Source organism: Rutidosis leptorrhynchoides, chromosome 1 (genome assembly GCF_046630445.1).
Source record: "Rutidosis leptorrhynchoides isolate AG116_Rl617_1_P2 chromosome 1, CSIRO_AGI_Rlap_v1, whole genome shotgun sequence".
Taxonomy (NCBI): Eukaryota; Viridiplantae; Streptophyta; class Magnoliopsida; order Asterales; family Asteraceae; genus Rutidosis; species Rutidosis leptorrhynchoides.
In genome coordinates this window covers 602,404,927-602,422,522 of record NC_092333.1, presented here as the reverse complement: position 1 = coordinate 602,422,522, position 17,596 = coordinate 602,404,927, and the positions used below count along the sequence as shown (strand labels likewise).

The window sequence follows — 17,596 nt, the reverse complement described above, 5'->3', positions numbered from 1 at the left end:
TTTGAATATCCAATGGGTATTCATTAACCCGCTTAATCCGGTGAATATGAATAAGGATGAATGAGCTGAAATTAAATGGATATGAATATGAACGAGAAAAAATTAGATGAATCTGGATACGATATTGTTCGATCCATATCGGACTAATTAACATCCCTCTCGGCCAATACGGGGTATTCTAATGCCAATTACTCCTTATGGTATGATTATATATTGTGATTATATTTCTCATTATTAAAGTTATTGCTACAAAATTCAAAAAATAAAACTTATAAATGCAAAATATAACACACACACACACACACACACACATACAAAAAAATCCAAATTCCAAATACTTCTCAACATAAGTAAAAACTATCTTTAAACATAAAGAAAAGTTTAATAACAATAATAATAATAATAATAATAATAATAATAATAATAATAATAATAATAATAATAATAATAATAATAATAATAATAATAATAATAATAATAATAATAATAATAATAATAATAAATAAAATTATTAAAATTAAAATGACATAATCAAAGGGAATAGAATATCTTAAAAGGATCTACAAACAAGTCTTTTTAAGTAAAAGAATAGAGCAAAATTGGGGGCCTTTAATTCATAAGTTGTGGGTAGTAGTTGCTGCAATAGCCTTAACTGCCTTCAAATATAAACTCTTTTTACCCATTCATACATGGTACCATTTGTCATACCCATAAATACATCATACATGTGGGTGGGTATTTGATTCAATTCATTCATTGATTCCCGTCTCCATTGTTATTACATAAACACATTACTATTATTGAATCTGGTTACATTTTACAATACATACACACACTTTTGTGTTTTGTATTGTGGGTGTCACAGATTCAAATTAAAAAAACTTAAAAAATATGAACTCAAATAATTGGTCTTCTGTTTGGAAGAGAAGAAGATCTAGAGAGATCTTAATTGATGATGAAAAATCAAATCTTTTTATCAAAAATGGAAATAAGTTCAAGAACAAGAACAAGAACAAGAAGAAGATTGAGGATCACAAGACTCAAAAAGACTACCCTTTATTGAGATATGAAGAATTACCAGAATACATGAAGGATAATGAGTTTATTTTGAATTATTACAGAGCTGATTGGCCTTTGAAACAAGCCTTTTTTAGTCTTTTTCATTGGCACAATGAAACCCTAAATGTATGGACGTAAGTATAATCTATCTCCCTCTCTATTTTGTAGAAATTTCAAATTTTTGTTTGGGTATTCATGATTTTTTTTCATAAAGTTTGATGATGGGTATGTTACTAATTTCATCTTTTTGAGAGAAAGTTCGATAATTTGGACATACTCAATGAATTTGAATATTTTGAAAAAGTTTCTATGTTAAAGATAATTTAAAATAAATACAGTATTAATCAAGTACTTTACTCCAACTAAATGGGAGCTCTTACAAATGTTGATGTTTGGTTAATTGCATTCATTTCTGTTTTAAACTTTAGTTAGGGCAAGTTTGATGATTCATATAGGTTCCATGGATATGTGCACTATTGTACAATATGCTTAAATACTTGTTTCATACTTTTGGTATTGACTATGATCACTGGACCAAGTTTCATTTTGGGGTTTTATTTTTTTATTCATATTAAATTGCAGGTTGAGTTTGCTGTTAATGTTTTGTGGGTACCCCTATTGATTTACCATTAGGAAATGATTTAATTTGAAATTTCTCTATATAATCCTGGTGTTTGGATTAACTTACTTATATAGCTAAGGGACTTGTTGACATGTGGTAAATTCGATAAGCTTAAGGTTATGGCTGATATTAGCCCATAAGCTGAAGTTGATAAGCTTATAGGTCTTAAAATATGAACTTGTATGTACATTAGGACTTTTGTGTGTTACATGACTTTTACAAATATACTATTGTTTATAGTTGCGTTAAACATTCAAGTTTTTCACAATAAAAACTTTAATCCAAGCACTTAAAACAGATTAGTTAGTTGTCATTTGAAAATACAATAATAAAGATATCCATTTTGCAAAAGCAATTGATATGAGTGTATTTATTGTACCTTTCTTGTGTGATATGTTGATAGCTCAAAAGCTAATAAAATGATATGTCACAAGTCCTGTACTTTGTGTAATAATACTTTTGACTCTTTTTTTTTTCACACACAAATACACAATCATCAAAATGGTCAGGACACTCAAAGTTATGGAAAAACTATGTTCATTTTCTAAAATTGCTGTTTTTAATCAAAGTTTAAGTTGTGCTAATGGTATTATAGTAGCATTACTAACATTTTTTTGTGTTGCTTGTTTTTCATGTGTAGGCATCTAATTGGATTTGTTGTATTCTTGGGATTGACCATTACAAACTTGATGCATGTGCCTCAAGTTTCAGATTTCCTAAATTTAATAACTTGGTATGCAAAGATTCTTCTTCTCCTACATTTTTATACAGCATGATTCAAGACACTTGTTTGATATCTTGTATTCTTGTTAACCATACTTAAAATATTTGCTGCTCTTATTCTTCTATCACAACTAGACTTAAATTGTTGAGGAACTAACTCAATTATATTTTTTATATCCTCAATTGTTCACACTTTAGTAGAATATTATGACACATAAGTGGCTGTCAAGAACTGGAAATAAATTACTATAACATATCTAAAGAATAATCTTATAAACCGGTTGTAAAACATGTTAAGCAAGGTTTTGTCTTTGATTGATGTTGAATATGATTTTCTTTAAGATTTCAATAGCTCTAGTTTTATAATTTTCATAATTTTCAGGTCTTTACCGTTAAGCCCAGGTGGAAATGCCTCACATAATGGAATGATGGTATGTGGATGTTTAGTCCTTTTACTTCATTTCATATTATACATACATTTTAACCATCCCAAGTTAGCCCAAGTGGTTGGGGCCCTGAGATCCTTGCAAGAGGTCTCAGGTTCAATTCTTGGGGTGGCCAGGGAAGGGTTGGAAACAGCCAGGGAGTATTCCTGATGGGCTGCGTACACTAGAGTATGGGGTCGGATTACTCGCCCTTCCCGGGTAACCCGAACAGGGAAAACCTTACAACTTTTTTTTTTGACTTTTTAAGTCAAATAATTCTCGCAGAGGATAAAAATGATACAAAATTTATCTAACACTAATATCAGATTGTATAAATAAAACTGACAACAACATCTGATCTTTCGAGTGCCAATTTTCTGAATTGAAGATATATGCATTTGACTGTAAAAGTCAAAACCTTTTCATACTAATTTCTCTTGTGTTGTACTACAGGATACACCAAAACTCGTTGACTTAAAACACGAATCATCACTAGATATGGCTTTTGGATCACCACGAATGGTAGCTACACGGTGGCCGTTCTTTGTGTTCTTAGGTGGCTCAATGTTCTGTCTTTTATCTAGCAGCACGTGTCATCTTTTCGGATGCCACTCGCACCACCTAAGTTTACTCCTCCTTCAAATGGATTATGTTGGTATCACCATCATGATCATTACATCATATTTCCCGCCAATTTACTACATTTTTCAATGTGAACCCATGTGGCAGTTCGTATATCTATGCGGCATAACAACGTTAGGTATGTTTACTGTAGTTACGTTACTAGCACCGGCTCTTTCAAGTGGAAAGTTTCGATCTTTTCGTGCTTTTCTTTTCATGGGAATGGGTCTTTTTGGGATTGTACCTGCGATTCATGCTATTATGGTGAATTGGCATGAACCTCAAAGAAATGGGATTTTAGCTTATGAAACAACAATGGCGATTTCATATTTGACTGGTACAATGTTTTATATTACAAGAATACCAGAAAGATGGAAACCTGGTTGGTTTGATTTGGCTGGTCATAGTCACCAAATCTTTCATTGTTTTGTAATTATGGGTGCGTTGGCTCATTATGGTGCTGCACTTGTGTTTTTTGAGTTTCGAGGTCAAGTTGGTTGCTAGTGATGTGAAGTTGGTTAAGTGTTAGGACCTATTTGTGTTGATCGGTTGATATTTTCGGTTTCTGGGTCCATTTATACGAACTTGTAGAATGAATATATGATTGTGAGTTATGTTTGTTGTGAAAGTGGGTTCAAATTATTTACCTGTATTTTACACAAATTTACTGTTGATTTTTAACTGTCATATAGTTGACTTGTTTGTATACTGAGAAGCATTTAAACTTAGGTCCCGTTTGGTTCACGGAATCTAATTAGATTCTGGCGGAACTGTAATTGAATTTAGATAGGACGCGTGTCTAAACTCCAATTCTGCCGGAATCCCATTGGATTCCGTGAGCCAAACGGAGCCTTAAAGTTGTAGCTATATGTATGGAAATATTCTTATACAAGTGTTGATTAATTTTATATTCGATTCGATTTACTTCAAATTATAGGCCGATCAATGACTTTCTTTGTCTAAGGGAGTAAGGGGTAGAGGAACGAGTCTCTAAAACTACTGATTGAACATTTGAACCAAACGACACCATTTAAAACTTGTGTAAACTATAATCTAATCACAAGTCTTTATTAATGTTGACTTGGACTGGGCACGGATTACATGTGTATTTGAGCGTAAAAGCTTAATGCAAAACTTAAACTCAAATGTCAAAATTAGTTGTCCAAGCAAAACCGTTATACATGTAACTAACGAAAACTTTGGTGCTTATTACTTATTTATCTATGATTATTACCATCATCATTTCAATATAGTTGATATTGATATTGATATGATTTACAGGTTGTTCATTGTTCATTACTTGTTTAGCTTTAAAGTTGGTTTAATCCCAACAACCGTTAATGAAATGAATCGCGAATCTGTTGGATATTAATTCATTTTCAATAAATTGTGCAAGTCTTCTAGATGTGCAAGTCTTTTAGGAGTCCCCGTGGTTTTTTATTCGGTTTTGCAGTTTCCACTTTAATTCTTGTATTGTTAATTTCTCTTCTGTTTTTGTTGGGTCGAGGGTGTGTTGAGGCCATTTTTCCCACCAGAATCATGAACTAACTACAAACTTGAAAATTTTAATACATCTATAACGAATGTCGGAAAATATCATGTTGCCTGGATTAAGGTTTTAGGTTCAAAATTTAACGATATAATTTTTGAAAACTTACAACAATAACCGTAATGGTTTAAGTTTAGGATAACGATTTGTACAACTCAAAAAGTGGCATCATAACACAAATAAATGATGATGATGATGATGATGATGATGATGAATACAGTATTACAGTGATTCATCGTTTTGTGTATATTTATTTTTATGGCGTACAATTTACAAATCATTGTTTAGCTGGTCGCTTTTAACCAACTAAGGTCATGTTTGATTATGACTTAATGGACTTAATAGTATAAAACTTAGGGTTAAACCCACAAATTGGCTATATACTTACTCAAATGTTCTGATGGGCGATGTCGCCTATATACCCATTTGCGTCCCACTATCGTCTACAAACTTTCAAAAAATGTACCAATGTCAACATTTCGTTACCGACTACCTGCTGAACCGGTGAAGTTAATTATTTAACTTTTCTTTCATTTTATATGTCCCGATGTCGCCCATATACTTTCAGTTGTTTTCCGATGTCGCCCATATACTTTCAATTTTTGTTCCGATGTACCACCCACATGTCATGACTACTTAGAGTCACGTCATCAATTGTTTTCGTTACAGGTAATAAACGTATAGTGGGCGACATCGGTACATTTTTTGAAAGTTTGTAGACGACAGTGGAACGCAAATGGGTATATGGGTGACATCGGGACATTTGAGAAAGTATATATAGCCAATTTGTGGAGTTAACCCTAAAACTTAATATTAGAATTCATTGACAAGTGTTTGTTTTCGATTTATTAAATAAGTCGCATCTTAATGATAAAAAAATTCAAATAAGTGTGAATTTCCATTTAGGTCCTGACTTTTTAGTAATTGCTCTAGTAACTACTCATGTACATGGTTAATTTGGTAAATTCAATTATTCAGACAGTTATTCGGCACATAAAACAAACGTTAATTATTTAGTCGTCACTTATTTCTCACAGACGTCTTATTCAAATTCAGACAACAAAACTTAATAAGAAAAAAAAAAAAAAAAAAAAAACAAAAACAAACGGGGCATAAACTTTAAAATTAGGACATTTGGTAACTATAGAAGTCAGTCGACATAAAACTAGTCAAGTTGAACAAGTTTCAATTAAAGATAACAAAAGCAAAGTAATAAATATGAAAAATGAATATAAAAATACCAGTCATAAAGAAGAGTGTGCCATAGATGAAAGTGATACCAAAGAACAAGACTCTTCTTTATGAAATGCTAGTTTTAACTCTTGTTGTCATCAATATGAATAAACTGAATAATGTAGTTGACATGAAATAAGAAACTGATTCCAACAATCAGCATACAAAATCAATGTATTACGAAATGCTAGTTTTAACTCTCGACATGCTCCATCATACATGGTAGATACATTCACAAACCAAGATAAAATAAAAAGGATTAAGTGGAGATAATCAAGCTAAATACTTGTGGAAATAATCTTTCCAAAAAAACAGAAACTAGCATAGTAGAGTAGAGTACACATAAAAGTGCTTAGAAATGTAAGTACCCAATAACAGGAACTAAGATAGGATCCTACTAAAAGTACTTAAAATTCTAAAAATTACATATTAGAAACCCGAATCACATAACAATCCAAAATGTGTAGAGCATACCAGCAAAAAACCACATAATTGGTCAGCAAAAAACCATTTGACTGATAACAGATAGCAAAAACATTGAAACCTGAAAACAAAACAAATGACACCACTTTTTAACGACAGTTATCAACTTAAAACATACAGAAATCAGAAACTTACAATTTGACATGGCGACACTTGTGATGCTATAGCACCTGCAACTTGGCCAGTCGTGCTGATTTGACCTCCTGCATGTTATCATCATACAGTTTATAATGAACATTAATCCCCACATTAATCATCAATCAAATATGATATACAGAGTATAGCAACAAGTAAATGAAATTACCTTGCGTGAGTATATCCTAACAGTAGCATTTGGAGAAGCACCTAAAAGAAAGTTTTTGACTTGTCTTGACATCTTTACTTTCTTTTTTCCTTCCTTTTTCCTTGCATAAATTTTGAGACTTGTTAAATTAGCAAATGGCGAAGGTAAATTAGAGAGCATGTTCACAGATAATTCAAGAGCCTGAAAAAAACATTATATAAATCAGAAGAACAGACATAATAAACACATGAATAAACATAAGATCAAATACAAATACCTCTACGACTTCCAAACCAAGTGTAAGAGATTTAACATTGTGGAAGCGTTGAAGAATCTCAAGAACTGCACGAACATCATCCTCAAATGGACACATACAGAAATCAACTTTCTCCAAACAAGACAAATTATTTCCAAAAAAGGTATCGTAATACGGAACTTGATACTTTAATGTAGAATAGTAGACAATCTTGGGGCATAAATTTTAATACGACCATTACAGTCAAGAGCATTGAGGTTCTTTAGGTGAGGTACAACCACATTAGCATAAGAGTACAATCCTTTTTCAGGGGTGAGTTTAGAAAGTTCAGGATGGGAAATAGAAGGAGTATGATCGTTTATGCTGCAATTAGATAAGGTAAGATTCTTTAAGTTTAGACACTTAGAGAAAATACCACCATACTCGCCAGGATTTCCGTGATTGAGAATGACGTTTTCAAGATGCAATGTTGTTAATGATGGCAGGTCCAGAATTGAATTGATTTCAGGCTGAGCATAATATCTAGCAGGTCCAATTAAAGTGAGATCTTCAAGAGACTGGGACATGAAAAGAGAATTAGGTATTTCGGTACGCATTTCGACTGACCAAAAAATAGTCATCTTTTGGTGATTGTAGGAAAGCGCATAACTGATAACTCTCCGGATTAACGTTTGGTTGAATCCACCAACAGTAAGTTTAATAGATGACAACTCTATATCAGTATTGCGCGAAGAGAAAAGTCTGGTGAATTGGTGGAATTTGGTTAATGAAGTTAAATCATCACTAGTTAATTTAAGAATTGGAATTGACCTCCAAATATTCTTCCATCTTGATGAAAGAATACAAGTTCTAATAGCTTGTTTGGTTTGGTTATAAGAAAGGATTTTGATGATGAGATCGTCTGATAAGCTGCTTATTCTATCCATTCTCACTCAAAAAGCTGCAAGTTAATAACACAAGCAAGAATCAAGACATACTAAATAAAAATAAACAATACTACTTAAGCTACAGCTTGAACAAACGAGTTTTAAACAGAGACAAATTCTGCAAACTAGAACGAGAAAAGTCAAATTTGCTTATCCAGGCATGATAAGTTTCATCCAGACATGATAAGTCAAAAATTTGAATCATTATGCAAAATGAGTTTATAAAAAAAGGTTTATGAATCATGTCTCAAAATTATGCACACAACAATACAGTAACTAGTAAAAGAAGAATATATAGATTTGGAAGTTGCAGGATCCCTAAATTTAACAGCACGCAGAAAAAAGTAGAACTGTAATTGAAAATAAAATATGAAAGGCTCAGATATGGAATTAAAAAGTGCAGTTGGAATGATCATTGTAAATTGGGCCAATTTTAATCCTGAAAAAACAAACATACCAAGAAGATCGAATAAAACTAGAAAGTGTATAACGTCATCAAAACAGGTGCCGAATCACCAATTTCATTCTTACAATACTAACCTTTTATTTAATTAATAGAACCTTACATTTAAAACCCTAAACCCTACTCTGTACTACTGTAATAGATAATAGATAAATGTTATCAGCAAAATCTTCAGATACTTTCTATTCTCACTTACATATTTCTAATCAGCCTGAAACTCTAAAATGAAAAAAAAAAAAAAAAAGGAAATCGGCTGAAACGACTAACAAACCTTGTATGTTAATCAGTAAAAAATAAATAGGTAAAAACAACTAACAAACGACATATGTTAACGAGTAAAAACAAATTTGGTAGTACAAAAACTACAAGTAGCAAACAAATTGAGAAAATTTGATGTGCCACAGTTAGGGTTTTATTAGAAAAGGTTCCCTATTTTAATGCAGCAGAAACGAATTCAAAAGACTGTAGAATCTCAATGTGCTTTAAATTGGGAACTCACAAATTAAATTAAGGACACGTTACACAAGTATACTTATACTAGCGCCCAATATCAGTTTAAGTAATCATAATGAACTGCACATGAATAAACTAAATAATCCAATACAAACAGAAAAGCACAAACAAAACTAACAGAATTTGGCTACAATCATTGTGAGAGAAGATATCAAACGACAAAATCTGTAAAATACTAAAGTTGAACACATTTAATTATGAACAATAGGAAAAAAAAACCCTAACTTTACAAATTTCATACTTTACTCAAATCAACAAACAACTAAAGTAATCATACAATAGAGATAAGTTTCAAGAATGTAGAGAATCTAAAACCAACCTTAGATTTGAGAATACAGTGACTGTGTGTGAGCGTTAATCGTCAGCTTCTCGTAGGCAGTAGGTAAAATGATTTTGAAAGAACCCTAACTTCAGTACCTTACGATCAATGTTTATTTTGATATTTAAAAACTTTAATATGAGCAAGGTTGTTAAAGTGGCGAGTCGGGAGACCTAAAAAGGACGCGTCGGCCGAGTCGGGGACGCGTCAGGGACGCATCGGTCGTTGACCAACGTTGACTTCATTAATAATTTCTTAAATATATATTTATATATATAAAATAGTTGATTATGTACCATAAATTTCTTAAATAAGAACTAGAATTTAAAAACAATCAAACTTCAAACTCAATTAATGTTACCAAGTACATAATTAGAAAGGACACAGAGAAAAGAGCGGCCCAAAAAATAAAAACAAACCCTAATTTTAAAATATATCAGATCTTGACGAAAATTTGACTGACTTTGACCGTTTTGACCAACTTTGACCTTCTTTGACAGACTTTGACCGAACTTTTAGCTCTGACAGTCTTTTGAGTCGTTTTCAGAAAAAACGGGACGGAGAACCCAAAAAAATGACGCATCGGCCGACGCGTCGGCCAAGTCGGCCGACTTTTACAACACTGAATATGAGCCTCCAAGCCAATAGACAATAGTATTACTTACAACACGACCCGAATTAAAAAAAAAATTAATTTAATTTTACTAGTTTACTAGTTTAATTTAAATTTAAATAGTTATTAGAATTAAAATTAAAATGTAAACACGCATTTTTTTGACAGCGATAACAAATATGTAGTATATGAATAAACTGATAACAAATACGTAGTATATGAAGTAACTTAATTATATAAAGTCAGTGTTATTATATGATACCTTCTTATTATTATAGATTTTAAATTTAAATTGACAAGATACGCTTAGTCCGCGTGTTACCGCGAAAAAATTATCATGTTGTTAATTTGAGCTAGTCTAAGCTCGAAATTATTAAAGGAAATCATTATTTATAAAATTTACGATTTTACGTGAAATTCGTGCGTTGCAGGGGGAAATTATCGTGTTGCTATTGCTGATTAAAAAGTCTCGTTCCAGGAAGCAACCCCAACCAATCAGCAAAACTCCGAAGGTCGTATTGGGCAAATTCGGTAGCATAATGAATGGCTTGATCGCCCAAGACAAGCTAAAAAGCAAGTAGTCATTTTAAGAATCGTCTCTTAGAACACCCGAAGATTAGGTGTAAACCGAGAGGTAGTATGGTGGGTCTTATGGTCCCACGGTTTCATTATGTTTATGTTGCAAATGGTCAAAATGTTTTCTAACTTCAAATGAGATTTGGTAGCATCACACTTTTAACTCAGTTGAATTTAGCTTCTATGGTAGTTCGGGCTTGGTTTATATTTGGTAGTCTGAGGGTGTTATCCATGGGTGCTCATTAGCATCTATTATTAGTTGTTAGACGTTGTCTGCTGCTGTTATGCTATGACTTTTATTTAGTATGCCTAGCTTTTATTGTTCTTGTTGTTGGGATTTAACAAGTTCATAATATTACTTAAAACATTTGAAGATCAAATTAAAGCGGAAGCATGTAAGTATTACCATTTTAGAACATGTTAATCTTTAACCTTTTAAAGTTAAATCCCAAATAGGATCAAGTTGTGAAACATACTTACAAACTACAAGTAAGAAAGGAGTTTATACCTTCTCCAAGCTAGGTAGTGAGTGATGAAGATGATGATGAATGGAGCTCCAAAAGATGAAGCCTCAAGTTGTAATACCCCAAGCTTTTAATAGACAAAATTACTCTCGTCGTCCTTAAACATATATCAAAATCACTGACGTCGTCCTTAAACTTTTTTTTTTGCTTGCGTCGTCACTGAACTTGTAAAAAATAACGCTCGTCATCCTTCTGTTTAATTGACGTCTCTTTCCTCTGTTAACCTAAAGCATGTGCCAAACATGTGAGGGCAATTCAGTTATTTTATCTCTTTTACAGTTCAAGGACTACCAACGTAATTTTATCTTTCTTACTTTCTTCCCTCATTTTCATCTTCATCCCCAATATTGCACAAACCCTAGTTTTTTCTTCACCTAACCTTCTATTTTTTCCATTACAAAATTATAAATGCTACTCGTAGTATATTAACACATCTAAATCCAAATCCAAACTTTAAAAACTAAAAATAAATCTCAATTAAACAATAAAATTAATTAATCTAAATTTCAATACAACAACTATTTTAGCAAATATATCAACTTAAACCCAACAACAGTAGCTGAAGAAGGATTATCAAAATTTTAACAAAAAGAAGAAGATTAGGGGGAACAAAACTCACTTTCTTATACAGAAACCATGTTCTACTTCTATTTCAAACACTCAAAATTGCATATAGCAATAATATATACAAAACTCTAAATCGACATATAGATCGGCAACATCATGCTCATCAACAACATCATTGTCATCAACAACATCATCATCATCATCAACAGCTTCACCATCAAAGACTTCACCATTAACACACTTCTTAGATTTGATCCAAATCAGACCCAAATCTGTCCCAGATCTTATTCAAATTTGACCCATGAACTCCGGTTAAACCCACTTCTTTAATCGAAAGGTTGAAGGATGAATGATGGTGCAATCGAAGGTGCTCAAAGATCGGGTTTGTGTGAATCGAAGGTGCAAACGAAGGTGTGGATCTGAGAAACAAACGATGGTGCAATCAGAACCATGGTGAAGACGATGGTGTTCCAAAAAATATTCCGTATTCTGCAACTGATCGATGTATATGTATGTAAAAACCAATGAGTGTGTTTGAAAATATTGTTGTGCATGAAAATGAAAATGATAGTTGGGAATAGAATTTCTTGTTTATTTGTATTTATACGATCGGTGACAAGCAAACAAGTACAAATAGTTTTTTTATTTTAATTTAATTTTGATATAGTTAATTAATTAATATAAAATTAATAATTAATGAATTTGCTTTTTATTTAAAGGTATTTAAAAGGAACAAACAATGAAAAGACCATTTTACCCTCACATGACTAGCACATGCTTTTAGTTAACAGAGAAAAGAGACGGCAACTTAACAGAAAGACGACGAACGTTATTTTTTACAAGTTCAGTGACGACGCGAGCAAAAAAAAAGTTTAGGGACGACGTCAGCAATTTCGATATAAGTTCAAGGACGACGGGAGTAATTTTGTCCTTTTAATACCAACACCTTGTACTTTGGTTAGGATTTATTAACACTTGAATTTAGCTTGCAAAACAAAGTTTAAGAACCCCTTTCTCCTCTCTCAAACTCACGGCCAGACAGCAACAAGTAGAGAGGTTTTGTGCAGTTTTTTTGATGTGTTTTGATGTGTTAGCATGTGTCTTGTGTCTCCAAGAATTCTTGGTACATATGCACATGGAATATATGGAAGTAACCACTTAAAGGCTAGTCAAATGGCATGTTAGTTAGACTCCAATGCCACTTCCAAATTAGTTTTATAAAATATGTTTTATAAAAAAATAGATAGATTTTATAAAACCATTTTATAAGCTTCCATATTTAGTTATGTGCATTTTATATAAAACCAATTTATAAAAAATGTAATATAACATTATTAATTATTTACCTATAAATAATTAAGTCTTAATTATATAAATTATTCCATAATTTATATACACATCAAGTAATATTATTTTAGAAACCATTTTTTAAAATTCAAGTGTCGCGTATTTAATCAACGATCCAATCGCTAAGATCAAATACGAATAAGGTGTCGGTAAGCTTGTTATTGGGTATGACCCGACTTGAATTAAAACATATTAGCCACGTTAATTTAATATGTCTCTCGGGCATGCGAAATACCTTCACTTGTTTCTTTTATGAATTCTTCTATCATTTTGATAAAGTTTTCTATTTCCTTCTTTTCTCCAAAAAAAAAATAATAATAATAAAAAAAATAAAAAAAATTGAGTAATGTAGTTGACTTGAAAAAAGAAAAACTAAGAAAATAAACTTTTCAACAATCAACATACAAAATCAATGTATTACAAAATGCTAGTTTTAACTCTCGATGTGCTCCATCATACATGTACATACATTCACAATCAGCAACCAAGATAAAAAAAAAAAAGGATTAAGCAGAAATAATAAAGGTAAAAACTTGTGGAAATAAACTTTCCAGAAAACAAGAACTAGCATAATAGAGTACACATAAAAGTACTTAGAAATGTAAGAACCCAACAACACGAACTAAGATAGGATCCTACTAAAAGTACTTAAAATTCTAAAAATTACATATTAGAAACCCGAATCACATAACCATCCAAGATGTGTAGAGCATACCAGCAAAAAACAATATGATTGATCAGCAAAAAAACATGACTGTTGCATTGAGGATAACAGATAGCAAAAACAATGAAACCTGAAAGCAAAACAAATGACACCATTTTTATGAAACAGTTATCAACTTAGAACATATAGAAATTAGAAACTTACAATTTGATATGGCAACACTTGTGATGCTATAGCACCTGCAACTTGGCCATTATTCATTGCGCTGATGTGGCATCCTTCAATGCTTTCACCTGCTGCATTTTATCATACAGTTTATAATCAACATTAATCCCCATTTATCATCACATGATATACAAAGTATAGCAACAAGTAAAAAATATTACCTTGCGTGAGTATATTGAGACGGTAGCATTTGAAGAAGCACCTAGAAGAAAGTTTTTTACTTGTCTATGGACCATTAATTTCTTTTTTCCTTCCTTTTTCCATGGATAAATCTTAAGACTTGTTAAATTAGCAAATGGAGAAGGTAGATTTGAAAGCATGTCCACATATAAATCAAGTAGCTGAAAAACATTATATAGATCAAAAGAAAAGACATAATAAATGCATGTACAAACATTAAAGACCAAATACCTCTACGACTTCCAATCCAAGAGTGAGATATTTGACAGTGTGAAACTGTTCAAGAATCTTCATAATTGGAGCATCATCTTCCTCAAATGGACACATGTAGAAATCCACTTTCTCCAAACAAGACAAACCATTTGCAAAAAAGGTATCATAATATGGAACTTGATACATCAATGAAGACAATTCGGGTGCATAAATCTTAATTGGACCACGGCAGTCTACAACAGTAAGATTCTTTAAATGAGGTACAACCACATTAGCAAAAGAGTACAATCCTTTCTCAGGGGTGAGTTTAGAAAATTCAGGATAGGAAATGAAAGGAGTATGATCGTTTATGTTGCAGTTTGATAAGGTAAGATTCTTCAAGTTTAAACACTTAGAGAAAATACCACCATACTCGCCAGGATTTTCGTGATTGAGAATGACATTTTCAAGATGCAATGTTGTTAATGATGGTAGGTCTAAAGATGATTTGATTTCAGGTTGAGCATAATATCTGGTAGGTCCAATTAAAGTGACATCTTCGAGAGATTGGGACATAAAAAGAGAATTAGGTATTTCGATACGCTTTTTGACCGACAATAAAATAGTCATCTTTTGGACATTGTGGGAAAGGGCATAATTAATAACTATATGGACAAACGCTTGGCTAAATCCACCAACACTAAGTTTAACAAGACGACAATTTTACATCATTATTGCGCGAAGAGAAAAGACGAGTGAACTCGTAGAATTTGGTTAATGAAGTTAAATCATCAATAGTTAAATCGAGATTTTGAATTGACTTCCAAATAGTCTTCCATCTAGATGAAAGAATACTAGTTCTAATAGCTTGTTTGGTTTGGTTATAAGAAAGGATTTTAATGATGAGATCGTCCGATAAGCTGCTTAGTCTATCCATTCTCACTCCAGAAGCTTCAATCAAGTTAATAAAATAACCGAGAATCAGGGCATACTAAATAAAAAATAAACAATACTACTAAGTCAATATTAGGAATCATTATTCAATTCAATATGAGTTTATAAGAAAAAGGTTTATAAAAATCATGTTTCAAAATAATGCACAAAACAATACAGTAACTAGTAAAAGAAGAATACATACATTTGGAAGATGCAGGATCCCTAAATTTACCAGCAGACAGATAAAAGAACTGGAATTGAAAATGAAAATGAAATATGAAAGGTTGAGATTTGAAATTATAAGTGCAGTTGAGATGATCATCGTAATTGGGCCAATTTTATTCCAGAATAACAAAAATACCAAAAAAGATCGAATAAAACTATAAAGTGTATAACGTCATCAAAACAGGTGCCGAATCACTAATTTCATTCTTACAATACTAACCTTTAATTTAATTAATAGAGCCCTACATTTAAAATCCTAAACCCTACTTTGTACTAATAGATAAATGTTATCAGCAAACCTTCAAATTTATTCTCACTTATATATTTCTAACTGAAACGACTAGCAAACTTTATATGTTAATCAGTAAAAAGAAAATCGGTAGGAACAACTATCAAACGACATACGTTAACGAGTAAACACAAAATTGATAGTACAACTACAAGTAGCAAACAAAATAAGAAAATTTGATGCGTCACAATTAAGGTTTTATTCGAAAAGGTTACATATTTCAACGTTGCAGAACAAATTTCAAAAGACTGTAGAAGCTCAATGTGCTTTAAATTGGAAAATTACAAATTATATTAAGAACACGTTACACGAAAATAAATTAAATTTTCGTGTATACTTATACTAGCGCCCAGATATCAGTATAAATTATCAGAATGAACTGCACATGAATACACTAAATAGTCCAATATCCAATACAAACAGAAAAGCACAAATAAAACTAACATAATTTGGCTACAATCAAAGTGAGAGAAGATATCTAACCACAAAATCTGTGAAATACTGAAGTTGAACACATTTAATCAAGAACAAAAGGAGAAAAAAAAAACCCTAACTTTACAAATTTCATACTTTACTCAAATCAACAAACAACTAAAGGAATCATACAATAGAGATAAGTTTCAAGAATGTAGAGAATCTAAAACTAACCTTCGATTTGAGAATACAGTGACTGTGTGTGTGAGCGTTAATCGTCAGCTTCTCATAAGCTGTAGGTAAAATGATTTTGAAAGAACCCCAACTTCAGTACCTTACGATCAATTTTTATTTTGATTTTTAACAACTTTAATAGGGGCCTCCAAGCCAATATTACTTACCACGCGGCCCGAAAGAAATTATCTACCGGTAGTTTTTTTTTTTTTTTTTTTTTTTTTTTTTTCAGGCAAAAAAACGAAAACTTATATACCAAATCTTAATCAAAAAGAGACAAGAAATAAAAATACAAGAAAAAGCTCACTGTTATAATAATAACAATATTATTTATATGTGGATAGTCAATTTTGTACCAATACTTAGTCAATATTGGGTAGCTTCGTTTTTGTATAAATAGCCATGTATTGCAACCTAAAACACTTGCACCATTTTCTCACACTTACAAAGTGTTTCTTTCTTTCTCTCCATTATCATCTTTGTTCTTACACTTCACTATTAGTATTCTTAATCAAGAATTAAACCACTAAAGGTAGTTATAAGCCTACTGAATTATAACACGTTATCAGCACGAAGTGCTCCGTATAATCAAGGTTTATCTAAGTAAGCACAAGTTACTAATCAAGGTAAGAAATTCTTTAACGATATATTCTATTATTTATTAGTAAGATAAATATTATTATCATAAGTAAAATTTATATTTAAGTTATATATAGTCGGTTATACCGCCTGAATTATATTTCTGTAATATAACTTTTATTAACTTCACTAACATTTATATTTATGTTATTTAAGTTATATATGGTCGGTTATACCGCCTGAATTATATTTCTGTAATTAACTTCACTAACATTTATATTTATGTTATCTAACATTTATTTATGATTACTTATGCAACTAATCATTATTTATTTCATGTATACTAATGTTTATCCCTTAAATTTATTATTTATGCATAATATGTTTATTATTTTAATCATCGTATTTCTACTAAACTCAAATTCCAATTTGAATTAATATGTTTTTGCTTTTATAAATAAAAATAGATTAAAGTCCATGTTACTAATTCGTTTTTATAATTCTTACAACAATTAATTATTAATTATCAATTTCAATAAACTATTATTTTGGAACA

At 31.4% G+C, this 17,596-nt stretch overlaps 3 protein-coding genes and 1 long non-coding RNA gene across 5 annotated transcripts; 1 reads left to right on the top strand and 3 right to left on the bottom strand.

Annotated features, from left to right (window-relative positions):
* Positions 1-780: 780 nt before the first annotated feature.
* LOC139884302 (heptahelical transmembrane protein 1-like) lies at positions 781-4,131 on the top strand. The gene is made up of 4 exons (XM_071868352.1): positions 781-1,193; positions 2,322-2,414; positions 2,787-2,835; positions 3,283-4,131. Exons 1-4 carry the CDS (start codon positions 892-894, stop codon positions 3,952-3,954), a joined length of 1,116 nt encoding a protein of 371 aa, XP_071724453.1. The 5' UTR covers positions 781-891; the 3' UTR covers positions 3,955-4,131.
* A 2,400-nt stretch (positions 4,132-6,531) lies between these two features.
* Positions 6,532-7,195, bottom strand: LOC139884296 (uncharacterized). The gene is made up of 3 exons (XR_011771889.1): positions 7,020-7,195; positions 6,851-6,918; positions 6,532-6,776 (listed from the first exon to the last, which is right to left on the bottom strand). It is a non-coding gene; the product is annotated as an uncharacterized lncRNA (long non-coding RNA).
* A 247-nt stretch (positions 7,196-7,442) lies between these two features.
* Positions 7,443-8,180, bottom strand: LOC139847468 (putative F-box/FBD/LRR-repeat protein At3g56780). Its single transcript, XM_071837141.1, has one exon. The coding sequence runs from the start codon at positions 8,178-8,180 to the stop codon at positions 7,443-7,445; it is 738 nt and encodes a 245-aa protein (XP_071693242.1).
* A 5,584-nt stretch (positions 8,181-13,764) lies between these two features.
* Positions 13,765-16,561, bottom strand: LOC139884279 (uncharacterized). Of its 2 annotated transcripts, none has more exons than XM_071868336.1 (5): positions 16,462-16,561; positions 14,403-15,314; positions 14,153-14,332; positions 13,971-14,062; positions 13,765-13,896 (listed from the first exon to the last, which is right to left on the bottom strand). In XM_071868336.1, the coding sequence occupies exons 2-4, from the start codon at positions 14,991-14,993 to the stop codon at positions 14,024-14,026; spliced, it is 810 nt and encodes a 269-aa protein (XP_071724437.1). In that variant the 5' UTR covers positions 14,994-15,314; positions 16,462-16,561; the 3' UTR covers positions 13,765-13,896; positions 13,971-14,023. The 2 variants fall into 2 exon arrangements, with proteins under 2 accessions (XP_071724437.1, XP_071724443.1); XM_071868342.1 differs by having other exon boundaries at positions 13,971-14,059.
* Positions 16,562-17,596: the final 1,035 nt, after the last annotated feature.

Excerpts from the sequence above, each read along its gene's own strand:
- LOC139884302 (XM_071868352.1), top strand. The coding sequence starts at position 892 with ATGAACTCAAATAATTGGTCTTCTGTTTGGAAGAGAAGAAGATCTAGA. Across the intron at positions 1,194-2,321 it reads GAAACCCTAAATGTATGGAC|GCATCTAATTGGATTTGTTG; the intron begins GTAAGTATAATC and ends TTTCATGTGTAG. Across the intron at positions 2,415-2,786 it reads TTCCTAAATTTAATAACTTG|GTCTTTACCGTTAAGCCCAG; the intron begins GTATGCAAAGAT and ends CATAATTTTCAG.
- LOC139847468 (XM_071837141.1), bottom strand. The coding sequence starts at position 8,180 with ATGGATAGAATAAGCAGCTTATCAGACGATCTCATCATCAAAATCCTT.
- LOC139884279 (XM_071868336.1), bottom strand. The coding sequence starts at position 14,993 with ATGACTATTTTATTGTCGGTCAAAAAGCGTATCGAAATACCTAATTCT. Across the intron at positions 14,333-14,402 it reads TTGGATTGGAAGTCGTAGAG|CTACTTGATTTATATGTGGA; the intron begins GTATTTGGTCTT and ends AATGTTTTTCAG. Across the intron at positions 14,063-14,152 it reads TCTCAATATACTCACGCAAG|CAGGTGAAAGCATTGAAGGA; the intron begins GTAATATTTTTT and ends GATAAAATGCAG.